We start from the raw sequence: 18,084 nt of genomic DNA, 5'->3' as shown, positions 1-18,084 counted from the left end.
GGTGCGGCTGGATATGCGTGCCGGGGGGAGAATGTATGGTGCTTTGCCAAGTGAGCTGTAAAAGAACTTGTGAAAAAGACAGACTAGCAATGCGGCGGCGAGATGCAAGCAATGATAAGCCAGATTCTGTTTTTAGTGCCGATATACTGATGTTGTAGGAGTACTTAGAATGAATAAATCTTGCAGCTCGATTTTGAAGCGATTCCAGTTGATTGATGAGATATACTTGATGAGGGTTCCAAATGGGGGAGGCATATTCTAATTTCGCCCTGACGAGAGACTGATAGGCTAGTAATTTTACATGTTGGGGGGCATGGCGCAAGTGGTGTTTTAAAAACCCGAGTGTTTTGTTAGCAGATGAAATGATGTTCATAATGTGCGTTTCCCAGGTTAAGTCACTGCAAAGGGTTACTCCGAGATATTTGTAGGAAGGAACTAATTCAAGGTTGACGTCAGCAATTTGGTACGAGAAAACAAGTGGATTTCTGCGGCGGTGGAAGGAGACAGTCTTACATTTGTTAGCGTTTAGTTCCATTAGCCAAAGGTTACACCATTCCTGTACATCATTAAAACTTCTTTCTGGGCGAGTTGGTGCATACTTGACATAAAAACTGTTTACAGCGCAAACACATGCAACCACAAAGTAAGGGACAGGACACAAGCGCTTTCAGCGCTTGTGTCCTGTCCCTTACTTTGTGGTTGCATGTGTTTGCGCTGTAAACAGTTTTTATGTCAACCATTCCTGTACACTTCTCAGGTCGTTTTGAAGGGACGTGTTATCGGAAATGCTGTTAATTTTACGATAAATTACACGGTCGTCTGCAAACATACGGATGTTAGAAGATACATGCGTTGGTAGGTCATTAATGTAAATTAGAAATAGTAGTGGACCAAGGACTGACCCTTGGGGTACGCCTGAGGTTACAGGGGTAGAGTTAGATGCTTGATTGTTGACAAAGACTGATTGTGAACGGTTACTTAAGAATTCTTTAATCCATGCTAAGATATTGGTATTCAGATGTAATGCGGCAAGTTTTAGTAGTAGACGCTCATGAGGAACTTTGTCAAAAGCTTTGGCGAAATCTAGGAAGATGGCGTCAGTCTGGGAGTTAGAGTCAAGGTTTACATGCAGGTCGTGAACGAACATAGCTAGCTGCGTTTCGCAGGAAAAACCTTTCCTGAAGCCATGCTGCGCGGGATGAAAAAAATGGTTGGCATCAAGGAAGTCCATGATATGTGTGTAGATGATATGTTCAAGGATTTTGCAGGGTACACTGGTTAATGAGATGGGGCGATAATTAAATGGGGAGTGTTTGTTGCCTGATTTGTGAATTGGAACGACCTTTCCATGCTTCCAATCTGGAGGCAGCACGCCTGCTGAAACTGACTGTGTAAATAGAAGACAGAGATATGCTGCAGAAATATATTTAGTGTTTTTTAGAAGTTTAGACGTAATGTCATCCACACCAGCTGCCGATGAAAGTTTGATATTGTCTATGAGGGATGTAATGCCAGATGGAAAAAATGTAATAGGTGGCATGGTACATTGAAAGTTCGCATGAGGAATAGAAAATGACATTTCAGTTTCTTGTGTAAATACTGACGCAAAGGTTGTGTTAAACAAGTGAGCGCATTCAGCGTCGGTTAGGGAATCACCTGATTCATTTGATAAGGTAATAGTCCGCGTGTCGTGTGGGCTTAAGACTTGCCAGAATTTTTTTGGGTCGTTCTTAAGCATGTTCGGCACATCAGAATGAAAGAATGAGCGTTTGGCATGAAGTATGGCTTCCAGATAGGCAGTTTCAGCGGTTTTGTATTTTTTCCATGCGTCGGGGTTGTTATGGGACTTGGCTGCTCGGAAGAGACGTTTTTTCTTGTTTTCTAATCGCTTCAGTGCTTTATTGAACCAGGGTTGTGCTGAATTGGAATGAATGCTAATTTGAGGAATGTATTTGCCAACTAAGTTGTTTAGTTTCTCTTTGAAAATTTGCCAATTTTCACCCATGGTATGACAAGGAAAGGCACTTGCAAAACTGGGGTAAAATTGCGTTAGTTCATGATTAATTACTTCATAATTGCCCTTGTCATACAAGCGAATAGTCTTTTTAACAGTCGGGGTGAATACGGGTTTAATTACGAAGTCGACATGAATGACTTTATGATCACTGATTTCGGGAAGATACGCGATGGATGACACGCTCTCAGGATTAGTTGTTAAGACAAGGTCTAAAATATTTTGGCAGTTATCGGTGACACGGGTTGGTTCTGTGAGCACTTGAGATAAGTTCTGTGAGCACTTGAGGCATACCTCAAGGAACTCGTTCGATTCCCTTGATGTAGCCGTTGGTGCAGGCTGGCTTGACCAATCGATATTAGGAAAATTAAAGTCTCCAAATAGAATTACATGCATGTTGGGGTGTTTGGTGGTTATTTCACTTAAGATATTATTCAGTTTGAAAGAGAAGTCTGGAGTACTATGAGGGGGCCTATAGCAAACGCCAAGTAAAGTCGAATAGGGTGCGGCATGGCATTTAAGCCATAGGATTTCAAGATCAGACATAGTATTCACAGATGTACATGATATATTTTGGTCTACGGCGACAAGTATCCCTCCCCCCCTCGTGCCCTTGCGATCGTTTTGGAAGAGTTGAAAATTTGATAGGTCAGCGAGCACTTCGCTGTCCGTTACATCTCCTGTAAGCCATGTTTCCGTTAATATTAGAAGGTTACTGCAAGATGACGAAACGAGATTAGAAATAATGTCACGTTTTGGGATGAAGCTCCGTATGTTAGTGAAAATAGCGGAAAGGAACAAGTTTGATTGCGCTGCGGGCCGAGGGTGGGAAGGCACATGCTGATGACTGGGCAATTGCTACGATATTTCCTTAACAGATTCTGTGGAATGGTCAAACACGTATCGTTTGGTACCTATATGTAATGTTTTGAAGCGGAGAGAGTAGGACGTTGATTTTGATTTAGCGAAAGCAATAAGGTTTTTACGAGCGATTCTGATGGCTTGAGGGAAATCTTCTCCGACGCTGAAATTGCTTCCCTTAAATTTAGGGCCATTAGAAAGTAGAGACTCTTTAGTTTTGAATTGATTAAATTTTACGATAAGTGGCCGAGCACGGCCTTCTGTATGGCGTCCAAGGCGATGCGCACGGTCAATATGGTTAGGATCAATGACGAAGTTCAAGTGTTCATTGCAGTGGCGGATGACGATTTTTTCATATTCTGCAAATGTTTCTTTCGGGTTAGGATCGGAGATATTATAAAATATTAGATTATTACGGCGTGACCTGTTTTCGTTATCATCCATCTGTGTAGCAAGGCGTGCGATCTGACTGGTGTAAGCCACGATGAGAAATGTTCAATGCTGCCAAGAAGTCGGAGAGGGCTGTTGCTCCCTTAACAATGCTCCGCATGGCCTTCATAGCTCGGACATTTACTTCGAATGGCGTTATTGTTGCATCACCAGCCACTCTTGGGGAAGAAAATCGCTTTTCGCGCATGCCACATGTGGAGCACTCCAGCACAAGCTTGGTACAGAGCCCGTACTCCTTGGCGGGCTCCTTCGAAAGCGTCAGCGTCAGCGTTTTCTTGCCGCACACGGGACACGGCATAAGTCCAAAAAAGTCTTGTACTATGGATAAATCCACGATCGCAAATTCCGTTCCGCTGTCGTTGACGTCTTCTTTCGTGTCAACACCCAGCAGCTCAAACTTTCACTCCGTTGCAGATTGTGACGCCAGGTGCGTTTTCGCCTTATCGGCGATCGCTGCATGCTTGCTACTTTCTTCCGGTCGTGAAGAAAATGGTATCTACACGGTTTGTGCCAACACGCGAGGCGTGGGTAGACGAAGTGTTGATGCTAGACGTACCGAGTTGCAGCTCGGAACTCGATCCAGCAGAATCTTCAGGCAGACCAGCAACCGGCAACTCCGGGTACATGGCAGGCCTATTCGTCATTTGTCGCACATTACACGGCCGCCTTCGCGCCTTGCCGAACGCTTGACGCGTAGTAGTCTTCAGATGACGATTTCCTCCAGCCATTCGGGCGGCGAAAAAGACACCTTATCGAACTTGTCGAGAAGCGAGCGGCTGAACAAATTTCACAGCGGCGCAATAAAACGACAGAGAGAAACACGCAGCGTGCACGAGAGCGACCAGCCTGTTGGGCACACGAGAATCGGCACCCAAATGGCGCCAGACCAATAGGAGCGAGGCACGCAGAGGGCATGCGTGCTTTGGCCAATCAGCGGCATGGGCGCATCCTTTAGAAATGACGCGATAGCATTCGTTCCTCCCCACCTACGCCATTTGGAACCGGTGCAAAATACACACAAAGAAAGCAGCTTCCAAACAAGCTCAAAATGGTGCCTGTCGGCCAACGCTTTCGCAAATTACGATGGCGCGAAGTTCGAACATTTTTGGCAGTTTCTTGCTAATTCCGCGGCCACCCTGGCCCGTATAAGTGTTTTTTTTATTATTTTCATATAAATTATTATAAATTATATATTATTATTTTCATATTATTATTTTCATATAGTTATGTTTTAGATTTCGCGGAAGTATTCTTGAATGTATAAATGTAGCGAAAATGCACATTTCTGAAAATTGACTTCTTTTTTTCTCGATTTTTTGTCATTTCAAGACCCGCATCTCTCCTTTAATGAAGGATAAAACTTCAGTAAAAAAAGTGTTGTGCCTGTACAAAGCGAAACGGTAAGTTCTTCGGCGCTGTTTTGCTATTGAGTGGCAGGCTTAGATTAGTGGAGTGCTCGACCAGCTATCGCTCACACTATAACTGCTTGAGATACACACTCATGCTGAACCCTGTGAGACACGCTAATTATGACGTTTCTTGATATCGGTTGTTTCGGATGGCCGGCATTCCCCTTGAACTGAAAACCAATCAAAAATATTTAGTTTTCACTCCGAAACTAAATGATAAATATCATTTGGTTACGTTTTCGTTTTAGTCAAAAACTTTTCTTTTTTCGTTCCAACACACTGCTCGCTAGTACATGAAGCTGGGAGAACCTGCTTTGCCGCAGCCTCTGGTGTGATTTCTTTGCCAAGGCCACTGGTAGGAAAGTGATCCTACCAGTGTTATGCCCGATCCTGATGTCGTACCCCACTCTTAAGGTGCCCCCACTCCAGCAGAATGTAGGGTGCAAGTTACATGGGCATGTTACATGTATAGGGTTGCCATTTCTCAGAGTGGACAGTGTTGGGAAGAAGAAGGGGGGGGGGGGGCGGGAGGGACGAGCACATAAATATTATTTCCATTCCCATGATCTCATGATTTACAAGTAGTCATAAAACACAGATGGTACTGTAAACGGTCAAAGCCTATAACAGAAATAGAACCACAACAAAATTTAAAAGGCATTATAAAAAGGAAAACCGGTTTATCAGTTATCGAGCAGGGAAGAAAATGCAAAAGTCAGGATGTCTGGCTATCCCACCTAAGTTATTTTTCAATCAGTCAAACATTGTTTGATTTTCTCATGTACAGTGAACTTCAAGGCACCCCAAAAAATAGTTCACTTAACCGAAAGTTAACTGAAATGAATATTCACTAACATGTAACAGCATAGGGCACAGCAGACAACGAGTCAAAAGTGTAAAATGCAATTTATGAAATTGTGTACATCAATATATGTCCTTGGTGTCAGTGTTTGTTGGCTTCTCATGATATGACTAATATATATATATATAATTCAAGGAAAAGTTCTGTAGGTCCGGTGCATAGGTAGTTGAATAAACGAAGGAGCACACTTACGAAAATTGCATTTTTACTGTTTTAACGTTTCGGCCGGGCTACGGCGGAGACATTAAAATATTAAAAATGCAATTTTCGTAAGTGTGCTCCTTGGTATATATATATATATATATATATATATATATATATGTATGTATATATACGAAGTACATAACAGTTACGTTGCTGCCTATCTCATTTTGAAAAAGATATCTGTAATTTGCATTTGCACTGGGGCTCCTAAAGTACAGGAAGTAACACAGCTTTGTAGAGTGTCTGTTTTTGTGCACTTTGTCTGGCACAGCTTGTTGCCGAGACACGAAGTCTCCTAACTTTCCAAGGCAACCCATAGCCTTGGCTAGAGTTACAGTATTTGAATCTGCCTTTGCCGTTGCATCTTCTTCGGCACAAACACTGGAAACAATTTCCAGATCTAATAGTTCAGCACAGGTAACGAGCTCACTGTCGCTGTACAGTGTTCAAATCAAGCGTTACTGTCAACATCCAGCTGACAACACCTCTCTTCACATTCCAGGGTCGATCACCTCGTCGCACTGTTCCTTTTGCTCGCTTTCACTGCTGTGGGATTCTCACCCGTGCTCTTGGGACAAAGGAATGACAACACAGTAGTGCAAACAATCACAATGGCATTTATTGCACCTTTCATAGATCAGTGCCTGCTAGCCGAGTTGCTATCCACAAAACATGCCGATGGGCGTGTGACAAATCTAGAAAGTCCGACTCACCGCAACCGGATAGCGAGCGAATATGTTCGCCCCATGCTGGATACCAACACCTGGTCGTTCGCGCGTACGGTAATGCAAACGGTGGCACGTTCAAACAAGGCCTCGCGAGACGGTCTCGCAGAAGCATGGATCGGCGCATGCGCCGAGCGTCCACGCAGCTTGCCGACCCGGAGCCAAAGAGGAAGAGCCTTCTCCTTCCCGCGCCCAAGCAACCCCACTGTTAGGTGGCGCTAGCAGAGCCACGCTCGTGCCATCTCTTGCGATGCGTTTGAACCACACCGACTGCCTCGGGCACCAGGCCACGTGGCGAAGCCGGAATACAGGACACTGGAGCTATGCGGGAAAACAACATATCAGGGGACGCGTGAGAGTCATGCATCCCCACACCGCACAGGGGGGAAAGGCCAGATTTATGCCAGCATTTTCTAATTGTAGCCAGTGTTACTGTCCAGCAGGAGCCTCAAGTTTGTTCATCTGAAATATTTGCTATTCAGAAATTTGTTTAACTGATTTTTGGGTAGAATGCACAGGAAACCCTCCGGGGATTTTGTAAAAATTCGTTATTCTGAAATATTCGTTAAACCGACGTTCATACAACTGAGAGTTTACTGTACTGCAAGAAAGTCAATTTGTGACTCTGGGCTTGTACTCGAAAGTCGGGACTGTCCTGCTGAATTTGCAGTGGTTGGCAGCCCTATCTGGCACACTGTGTTGCCAGATAGGGCTTAAACATACCCTGAAGCACTTTTTCAGCAAAGTAATCAAAATATTGCTGATCTGTAGTAGAGGCATTTGTGAAAGTGTGAGCCAGATGGTATTGCGCTGCATGCAGCAGGGAACTTGCAATCTCGTGTCAGAAAAGTGAGAAATCCATTGCTCACACCCTTGCGATGTCATTGCAAGCAGGAAAGCCCACCAACAGCTTTTGGCTGATTTTGCAATTGCAAGAACATTGTCATTAACACTGTTATTGCAGATTTTAAGATAAATAAACGGAAAATATTCTCATCTCAAAGTGACAAATAGTGTTTGATCTTTGTGCTGCCAATCTGCACTGGACAGTTTTGCGTAGCTGCATGGCCTTCGAGACAGCAGCAGTATGCTGCATAGCGTAAATGCCGTGGCTGCAGCGAGCCCTCTCGCTGGTGCATCACATCCTCAGTTGCTTTTCTGTAATACCCTGCTTAACTAACCCTGCGTAAGTAAACTTAAAGCCCCTCAATATTGATACATGCATAATGCGTGTTTCTTGTGGACGATGCATGCGGGTGCCTCGACGAAGACTATGAATGCTCTCTGGCTCTTGAGCTGTGTGTTGAACTGGCCAGCCCTGCAGTTATCCTTCGTAAATATACTCTGTAAATTGTCTCCAGTGCCTAATCTTTCGTTCACATTAAACACTTCGCAGCGATTGCCTGACCATTTACTTATCTTCTGAAGAATTACGTGCCGTTTACGTGGGGCCCCGCTCAAACTGCCGCATTTGCACACCTCACCAATATTCTCACCACACCATATATACTGGCCCATTTTGACCTGTCCTCTCCTACAGAGGTGCGTACCGATGTCAGTGGTCATGGTCATGGTCAGCTCAGCGCCAACAAGGTCAAGATCGTGTTATCACCAACGCTAGCCATCTCGTCACTACAGCGGAGTGCAACCAATCGATTACAGATCGTGAATGCCTGGTTCTCATCTGGGCAGTTTCGAAATTCCACTCATACTTGTATGGCGCGCACTTCACTGTAATCATGGACCACCATGCGCTCTGCTAGCCTTCCTCATTCAAGCATCCTACTGGCTGGCTTGGTCGCTGGACTCTGCGGCTGCAAGAATATTGCTATGCAGTAGTGTACAAGTCGGGCCAATTCCATCAAGATGCAGACTGTTTGTCACGCTATCCAGTGGACGAACCACCCGCCGACCCTGACCCCGATGCCAACACTTGCGTTTTCTCCATCTCTCAGCTGCTACATGCTGCCGATGAGCAATGCCGTGATGCCACCTTGCACGCCATCATTGATGGCTTGGAATCTTCGCCTTCTGATTCGTCTCTTCAGCTGTTTGTTTTCTGGGATGGTGTATTATACCGCCACAATGTATGCTCTGACGGTCCTGCCCTACTCCTCGTCATTTCCAAGCACCTGCGGTCAGCTGTTCTCCAAGAACTTCACGATTTACCAACAGCAGGTCACCTTGGCGTCTCCTGCACCTACGACCGGATTCACCGATGCTTCTTTTGGCCAGGCCTTGCTCGCTCCGTCCGGAAATACGTTGCGGCATGTAAAAAATGCCAGTGCCGAAAAACGCCGTCGATGCTCCCTGCCGAGTGCATTCACCACTGGACATTCCTTTGGAGCCGTTCTTCGCGTTGGCATAGACTTACTTGGCCCTTTCCCTCTATCCATGTCTGGCAACAAGTGGGTTGCTGTGGCGACAAATTACGCCATGCGCTACGCCATCACCAGTGCGCTTCCAACAAGCTGCACCACAGATGTTGTCGCTTTTCTTTTATGCAATGTGATTCTGCAGCATGGTGCTCCACACCAACTGCTCACTGACCGTGGTCGGATATTTCTTTCTAAAGTCATCGCTGACATCCTGCAGTCCTGCTCAATTAAGCACAAGTTGACTACGTCTTACCATCCACAGACTAAAGGTCTCACGGAGCGTCTGAATCGCACCCTAACAGACATGCTTGCAAAGTATGACTCGTCTGACCATAGTGATTGGGACCTTGCCCTACCCTATGTCACTTTTGCATATAATTCTTTGCGTCACGACACTGCTGGTTATTCCCCGTTTTTTCTGTTGTTTGGCCAAGATCCCACATTGCCACTGGACGCATCCCTTCCATCTGCCGCAGCAGAGACCAGTGAGTGTGCACTTGACACCATCACCAGGGCAGCCCAAGCACACAAAATTGCTGGCGCTCACCTCCTGACCCCCCAAGAGAAGCAACAGCGTTTGTACGATCGCCAACACAGAGACGTCCACTTTTCGTCTGGATCTCTGGTACTCCTGTGGTCCCCGACTCGTCACCTTGGCCTGTCAGAAAAACTCCTGTCTCGATACACAGGCCCATATAGAGTGTTGGTGCTGTGACTCCAGTTACTTACGAAATCGCCCCTGTCAGTACCAGTGCCTCATCTGCCCGGAATTCCACTGACGTGCATGTCGCATGCCGCAAACCATACTACTCTCCTACTATGACCGATATTTAGATGCACCGGGACGGTGCTTCTGCAGCCAGAGGTAATGATACATGCATATTGCATGTTTCTTGTGGACAATGCACACGGGCGTCCCAACAAAGACGACGAACGCTCTCGAGCTGTCGGCTCTTTGTAAATATACTCTGTAAATAGTCTCCAGTGCTTAATCGCATAACAGTATCTCGCATGTCCACCTTCAGGTGGAGCCTTGCCCTCTTGCCATGTCCCTTGTGTAGCTTCCAGTACGCTAGTGTGTTGAGAGAGAAATCAGTGTGATACTAACAACGAATTCCATTTATAATTGAAGGATTTAAAAAAAATTTGCAACAGATTATTTATAATGTGATGTCCTCTAATAGTGTGGCCATTCTCTTAGTTAGAAAAGTGTTTCAGGATGTCCTTAAAGCATAAATTTAAATACTTGTAGTATTATTAGTAACATTTCAAAACTGTCGTGTGTTTCCGAGTGTTTCCTGTTTCTCACAGTGATCATCTACAAGAAACTCTTGTGCTACCGTAGCAGTAAATTTGCTCTGTTTTTCATAATTACTACAAGCCTTTGATCAACACAACTTCCACTAGTACACAAAGCTTTCTCAAATTTCTGAAATTTATTCCACAATATCATGTTCAGTTCTCCGTAGGAAATGTTAGAGGTTGAACTATTAACTCAAAAGTGGCACAGCTGATGATCTTAACCCTTTGAGGGTCGAATTATTTTGAAAAAAACTTTCCCAGGTGGTCAAATTACTTTATTGCGGATCTTGAATGTACAAAATATATAAAGTCGGGAATAAATACTAAAAACTAATTAGGAACAGTATTTTGGTGTCGGCATCACTCAGAACTGCAAAATGTTCAAAAGTATTTCCGAGCGTGGTACTCCTTGAACCACGGGTCTACGCACAGCGCGTTATCGCAGTCTGCACACCTAAAATGCGTGTCTGTTCTCTTGGAGTGAGGAGTTGTGTTGGCGCACACGTGACATCTCTGCGTGTGGCTGCCTTGGGCGGAGGTCTGATGCACCCTCTCGGATAAGCGCGTTGCCGCAGAGAGCGAGAATACCTCATGAGCAGTGGTGATAAACAAGCTAAGACATTGGTGATAAACAAGCTAAGAGCAGTACCAATCAAGATAGAAATCAACTTCCGCCGCCCCTGCAAGAGGGTGCTGACAAAGAGAAAAAGCATGTATCGCGCGCCTCCGTTGCGATCACGCAGCAGAACCGAAACCGCGAAAGCGCGTTGCCGCTGAGAGCGAGAATACCTCGCGAACGGCACTGATAAACAAGCTAAGAGCAGCACCAATCAAGATAGAAATCAACTTCCACCACCCTGCAAGAGAGTGCCGACAAAGAAAATGACGTTTTGCGCGCCTCCATTGCGATCACGCGGCGAAACCGAAACCGCCAAAGGGGCGTTGCCGCTGTCTGAGCGACGTGCTGAAGCTTGCAATCAGTTCTGTTTATCTCCCCAAGAAGGTAGCGCAAATTTCAAACAAGGGGTCGGAACCGTACCCGTACGGCAAAGACCTTGCGGGACAGAAAACCGCCGACGTACATGTACGGCAAAAACCTTCAAAGGGTTAAGTAGCGAGGTAGGTGTATTGTACAGCGAGAAAAGCACAAGGCCGACAGAAGAGCAGGCACTACAATCGCACAGTTGCAACAGAAGTACTAATTCTAACGTCTTGTATAAGCAACCGTAGTGAAGCATCCTGCTTGAGCCAAGAATTTACCACCACTCTGTTCAAGAAAAAGATGGCTTTTCTTGTTGATTTTTACTCCTGCCCCATGGGCTGCATTGTTACTGCTTTGGTGTGTAATAAACGAGAGAAGAAAGCGCGTTAACCGAGGGGCCTGATTTTTTATTAGTCATATCATAAGAAGCCAACAAACACTGACACCAAGGACAACATAGGGGTGCTTAATAAATGAAACAAAGAAATGATAAATTAATGGAAATGAAAGTGGATGAAAAAACAACTTGCCGCAGGTGGGGAACACTCCCACACCTTTTGCATTTCATGTGCGATGCTCTACCAACTGAGCTACCACGGCGCCGTTTCCCCGTCCACTTTCTTGGGTATTTGTTTCTTTGTAGAACCCTGGGAGTGTTAGCCAGTACCACCACTCACAGACCTTGGCAATTGGTAGAGCATCGCATGCGAAGGTTGTGGGATCGTTCCCTACCTGTGGCAAGTTGTTTTTTAATCCACTTTCATTTCCATTAATTTATCGTTTCTTTATTTCATTTATTAAAGGCAAGTAATTTCTCCTATGTTGTCCTTGGTGTGTGTGAGGCAGTGTGTGAAAGATGTCTATGGTGCCTTGCTTTCTTTGTTTCCATCTATAACCTTGTGCGTAATTATCCAGCATTTGCTATGTGCAGTCAAAGAAAAATTTAATTAGAATTTGAAAAAATGACATTCGAAGTAATATTTAAACCATGATTATACAAGTTCTGTGATATTAGGGAAAGACTTGTTTAGGTAGACAATTTGTGGCTTTATTTCCTTTGTGATGTATGCAACTTGCAATTTATTTATGGCATCGTAAAGCATGGTGTGAAGTTGGAAATACACGCACCAACGTTAGCGCTCGCAGGTTGCCTATAAGTATAGCAGATTTACTTAGTTGAAATAAATGTACAGCTTAAATGAAGCCTTATATTCGCAGCTGATGGGTCAAAGGCTTATGACAACTCCTTTCCGAGGCAGTCCAACATTTTGCCATTTGAAGATACTAGTTTCAGACAATCTTAGTGCAACATGCCTATTTTTGTTTCTTTCGTGTGTCATCATGGTGAGGTTGCCTTGCACAGTGTACTAAGTTTCGAGAAGTTGAAAGTCATATTTTCTCTTTGCATCACTCATCAGTGATTACAAACACGGCGCCGGATAAAACTTCAGTTTTATTTTATTTTCTTATGTTTTATTTTATTTTATTATTTTATTTAATAAAATGTTTTATTCGGCGCTGTCTTTGTAATCATGCTTAACCAACTAGCCCACCAGCACATGCTCAGTCACTCATCAAGAAAACAGGCAGCAATTCTGTTTGCATGTACCTTTCTTTTTTCACATGGCATCGTTTGCTGATGCCATGCTCTGCTAAAACTGACCTACAATTTTTTTTTAGCTTTGATGCACAATATGTGAAGGAAGTGACTGGGCTGAGCCTTGTGTTGCACATGCCAAGTTTTCTTTTTTGTGCTTGCTCACTCCTAATTTGCTTGTTTTTTCCTCACATTCTGTAACTGGCAATGCTCCGCCTGTGGCGCACACATTGAGCAAGGGTAACCGTCTCTTTGTGCCTGCAGCTGAGGAACATCCGCAGCATGATCCGGCTGACCAAGGAAAACCTGGAGGCACTCAGTGCCAAGTTCTCAGCCTACCAGCATCCTCCATCCATGTACATACTGGTGAGCCCTTCTGTCACCTCGGTTAGGGAAAGCTATTCCTGTGTCATTGCCTGGAATGAAAATTTTAACCATAAGCAGCAGTTGCGAGTTGGTTCATTCATCAAGCTTTCTTGACTTCATATGATTGCTGTACAACTCAATGCCCAATCAGGATGATGCTTTGAAGCTTACCGAGAGTGTGGTGTATGATGTGCAGGTCAAATCATGAAGGCTTGGGTTAACTGTGGCAATTGCAAGGAATATCCAACAGGACGGTCAAAAAATCTTTCAGAAAACAAAAATCAGTTTGGACGACCCCACTCACCTGCCTGGGATAAAGTGGGTGCATTGCTAAACCTCCTCGGAGAAGCTAGAAAAATGCAGGGCACTAGTATATGTAATTGCAGTATGCTGCAGAGATTGCGGACTAAAGCAATAGCTGTATAAAAATATGTCAGCCCAAGCTTTACGAAATGTGACTTGTCAAGGCATATGCAGCGTAAATTTCAAGCGTGCAAGGGATAAACAAAAATAAGAATACCCTGGGTGCCATGAAAATTGAACTTTATTCTCCTGTACTCCAAAGCAGTAGCATCAAGGAGCTATTGAGGTCAACAGCAGCCCTTAAGTCTGCAGCAATAAGGTACTATAAACATTTTTCGCACACAGTTGTTTTTCCACATTGTTACTGATAATGTATTCACTAACAATATAAGCATTTTTCAAAGTATATTGGAACTCAGCTAATTAACTCTTTTGTTACCACGGGAAAATAACCTTTCATGCGGGTATAAGAAGAAAAACATTGTTGTTAAGGCAACCCTTAGCCTATATACTGCAGCGTTATGAATTGTAGAAACCTAATTGGCTTTTCCAAATGCATAAGTACCAAGAAAAATCATTAATAAATAAGAAACAAATTTTCAAAGCCAAAAATTTTAGAGAACGTGAAACAAAAACTATAAAAAGTCTATGTATGTACAAAAAAAAAGGTTGATGTCAAAAGAGATTTAGAATATGTGTTTCACCGATATTTCTGGGGGGAAAACAAAGTTAGTCTTTGTGGGACTGTACAGTGGAGCAGTTTCTCGACTTCATGAAGAAAAGGTGCAGTTCTGGCAGCAAATGTTTCTTTTGCTTCAGATTGCAGTTTTCACAATCTTTACCATTGAGCTCCAACAACTGCTGGACGAGCTCAAATTTATGCTGCTGATTGAAGTCATCACTTTTCTGGAACTGCAGCTGTTCTAAACATTGTGAAAATGCCCAGTTCTGTATATTGAATGTGCGGCAGACATCTTGAAGTGCACTTGAGAAGAATAAAGTCTCTAGGAGTCGAAACCTCAAAGCGCCCCTCACCAGGCCATATAGCAAATTTTGGTTATACGCTAGAAGCAGGGTGTCTACCAACCGGGAAAACCGGGAATTCTCAGGAAATTTGAATAGTTTTGAAATACTCAGGGAAGACTCAGGGAATTTGTGTTTTTATCAGGGAAAATTAGCTGTAACTTTATTGAAAGGGAGTGAAAGTCTTGTTAATGCTGGCTCCAGTAACGGAGGAATTGCAACGAATCGCCATTGACGCCGTGTCATCGGCACGAGGTATTGCCAGAGTAGTTAACAACCGATTTTCCAGACGGCCAATTTTTCGACCATGTCGGATAATTTGCATGGCTTTGCGACACCATCACTAACTCCATATAGTCAATGTATATTGCCCTGACTGCAGGTCTGAAATGGCATTAATCAAAGCCACTACCGCCGCCTCGAACTAGCACTCTCACACGCAGATCCGCTGGCAGCCGTAGCCACCACCGTGGCAACGTTAGGCCTAGTTGCTTCTACGTTCGCTATTAAGCTTCTTGCTGCGTAGTGCTGCGTTTTTCATTGAAATACGTTGCCGCAGTCAGCAATGGCACCGACTCTGCCTTTTTAATCCTTGCAATCCTCGCGATTGGCTTCGAAGCTTGCAGAGCACAGCGGATTGCGTAATGCCAGTCTCCGAAAATTAGCTTTGCCTTAGTACAGCAGCATTACGCGGTGAAGGATAACAAGTGTGGGAAGGGGCAATTGTCACGGGACACAGTATGTATTCCTTAATTATACACGCGTGCACCCCCGTCTCCTGTCACAGTACAAGCACTGATATGCCTAATAAGTGTACTGGCAGGCCTTAAGAGCTTTTTCGGACATGCCTTTGGCAATTTTAGCCCTTAAGGGCATTTAAAGACATGCATTCATTTTTTTCAGACTGCCCAATTTTTGGGATGTTTTTGTGGCCCCTATGGAGTCCGAAAAATCGGACGTTGACTGTACAACTGACCAAGACTATGCTTCAAATGATCCATAGAGTGAACGCGTGGCAGAAGGAGGATGAGAACAGAAAGGACCGACACAATGAGGAATTAACGGGAAGGGAAGCATGCCCCCGCCTCTTTGAAGGAGCTTGAGCTCAAAAAACGAAGTGTTGGCTGACGCCGAGATGCAGGTGTTCCTCATTCAAACCAACATAAACTCTTTAAAGGGACACTAAAGTGAAAAGTGATTTCTTCTGCATCAGTAAATCACCGTTCTACAACACCAAAAACACCACTCTTACAACGGTAAGACGTTTGGTAAGCCAGGAAAAGCGCAAGAACGAAATGCGGGTGGCGACGCCTACTTGAGTTCCCGCACCTGGGGGCTGTGACGTCTTGGATTTTGATGGCATCTTCTAGGGCCTACTAATTATATATAGCGCTACAGATTGACTACATTGTGTTCTAAAGGAACCAAATATTAAACATGCCAAGTTTCGGGAACCTTTATTCAGCCAACGCGGCCCAATTGCGAAAACTTACTTTGGAATCCCTGACGTCACGCTGACGTAACGGCGCTGGCGTTTCGGCGCGAAATTCAAATACTGATACTTGGACCTTCATTTTCTCATCTAATATTCAAACTATTTTCTTGAAATGACTGCCTGCAGGTTTCTCAAACAATGCTTTATTAGTCTAAACTGATTTATTGTTTCCCTTTAGTGTCCCTTTAAAGCAGTGAAACCCAACACTTAGATGTTGTGTAAGGGCTGAGAGTATGTGAGGGCAGTTGAGGTTGACTTTCCAGCTGCTGAGAGAGAACCTTAGTTGTGACAAGTTCAGGCCTCATACCGATGAGCTTGCTATCAGTTGATAGAAATAGCTCATATTCAAAAATATTTACATATGTATGCATCTCCTTTTCATTCGTATTTGAAAATGTTCGACTCAATTTGGAATGGGTTTTATCATTTTTTTTGCTGTACCCTCTGTTTTCTTTTTAAATAAAATAGATATTACTCCTTACTATTCAAACTGGATTGTCTTTTTTTTTTTTTCAGCATGCTTACTAGAGAGTGACAGCATCGAGATGGTGTCAGCCTGTCTTGACATAAAACAATGTTCTGGCTCATTCAGGAAATTTTGCAAAGGTGCTCAAAAAAGAAAACCTGGAAAACTCAGGAAATTTGGAAAGGTCAACTTGGTAGGCACCCTGGGAACTTGTTACGCACCTTCTAAAGAGTGTTCTAAGGCAACAATTTTTCAAACTCATTAAATAATAGCAGAGATATAAATACTTGAAGTGGCGTGAACCCATGATTCCAGGAGGTGAGCATCACTGCCAGCATAGACACTCATTCCCCTAGTCCCGCCTAGCCTTTTCCTGCATTAGAGGCGTAAGAGGATGAAAGAGTATGATTGCGGTACTGGAGCATGGCAAAAAATGACGTAGTTTTATTATGAAACTTCAGCGTGCACACAACAAACAAGACACAAGTCAAAGGTAACACATGGCGCTTGTGTGTTACCTTTGCCTTGTATACTCATTTGTTCTGTGTGCGCTGTGGTTGCATAATGAATAGATATTGCTACGGCACAATATGCGCGATCACGAAAGGCCAGCAGAGTGAAGACGAAGACGACGTTTGGAGGCTAGCGCGGGCTGTTGCCTCTTGGTCAACTGCGGCGTATTGCCTTGTAAATATACTTGTAAATAGCTTTTCGTCGGTGTCTTCCTACGTAACATTTGCGTACAATTCTTCCCGGCACGACACCGCCGGATTTTCTCCCTTTTATCTACTGTACAGTCGCGAACCTACCTTGCCCCTAGACATGGCACTTCCTCCTGCTGCGGTCTCAACAAGCGAGTATGCGCGCGACGCCATCGCCCTCGCCGACCATGCACGCCAGCTTGCCCGTGCTCGACTGACGGCCTCACAGACCACTCAGCAGTGGCAGTACAACGCCCGCCATCGTGACGTACAGTTTTCACCTGGTGCGCTCGTGCTCCTGTGGTCGCCCTCTCGTCACGTCGGACTTTCAGAGAAGCTCCTTTCGCGATACACAGGACCCTACCGCGTGCTGCGCCAGGTGACGCCTGTGACTTACGAAATTGCTCCTGGGGGCTCAACCTCGTCCTCTCCTGTGGCATCTAGTGATGTCGTACACGTCAGTAGGCTCAAGGCCTACTACACTGCTTCCGAGTCCGATCTTTAGTCGCTCCGGGACGGCGCTTTTGCAGCCGGGGGTAGTGCTACGGCACAATATGCGCGATCACGAAAGGCCAGCAGAGTGAAGACGAAGACGACGTTTGGAGGCAGTGGCGTAGCCAGAAATTTTGTTCGGAGGGCGGGGGGGGGCTCACGTTGCCGCTGGGCATCTTTCTTACCGAATTTTCAAGGGATCAAATACATGAATAATCTCTGCTTTGTCACTGCGAAAGATGCTGCAAACGAATTCTTGAACGCTACTTCACTGTCAAGACACGTAAAATGTGTATTTTTCCATAAAATAATGTATTCGTATGTCCCGAAAATTCCGTCAGAAATAACTGATATCAATGCTTCCATGTTTTCTTTTCGTCTATTTAATGAGTAAAGATAACATCAGATGAACTTTGAACAAAATCAGTTCGAAACCAGCAAAGCAGTGCATGCC

General features: G+C 44.5%; 1 protein-coding gene across 5 annotated transcripts in view; it reads left to right on the top strand.

Annotated features, from left to right (window-relative positions):
- Raf (Raf oncogene) overlaps positions 1–18,084 on the top strand; it is a 275,768-nt gene that overhangs the window by 17,011 nt on the left and 240,673 nt on the right. For 4 of the 5 annotated variants that reach the window (XM_070538215.1, XM_070538214.1, XM_070538213.1 and 1 more), the window contains one exon: positions 13,049–13,150. The exons of the other annotated variant lie outside the window; for it this stretch is intronic. In XM_070538215.1, coding sequence (XP_070394316.1) covers positions 13,049–13,150 — 102 coding nt within the window. The remainder of the gene's footprint in view (positions 1–13,048; positions 13,151–18,084) is intronic. 5 annotated transcript variants of the gene reach the window in all.

This window comes from Dermacentor albipictus, chromosome 5, assembly GCF_038994185.2.
Source record: "Dermacentor albipictus isolate Rhodes 1998 colony chromosome 5, USDA_Dalb.pri_finalv2, whole genome shotgun sequence".
Lineage (NCBI taxonomy): Eukaryota > Metazoa > Arthropoda > Arachnida > Ixodida > Ixodidae > Dermacentor > Dermacentor albipictus.
This window is presented reverse-complemented; position numbering and strand designations above follow the sequence as displayed.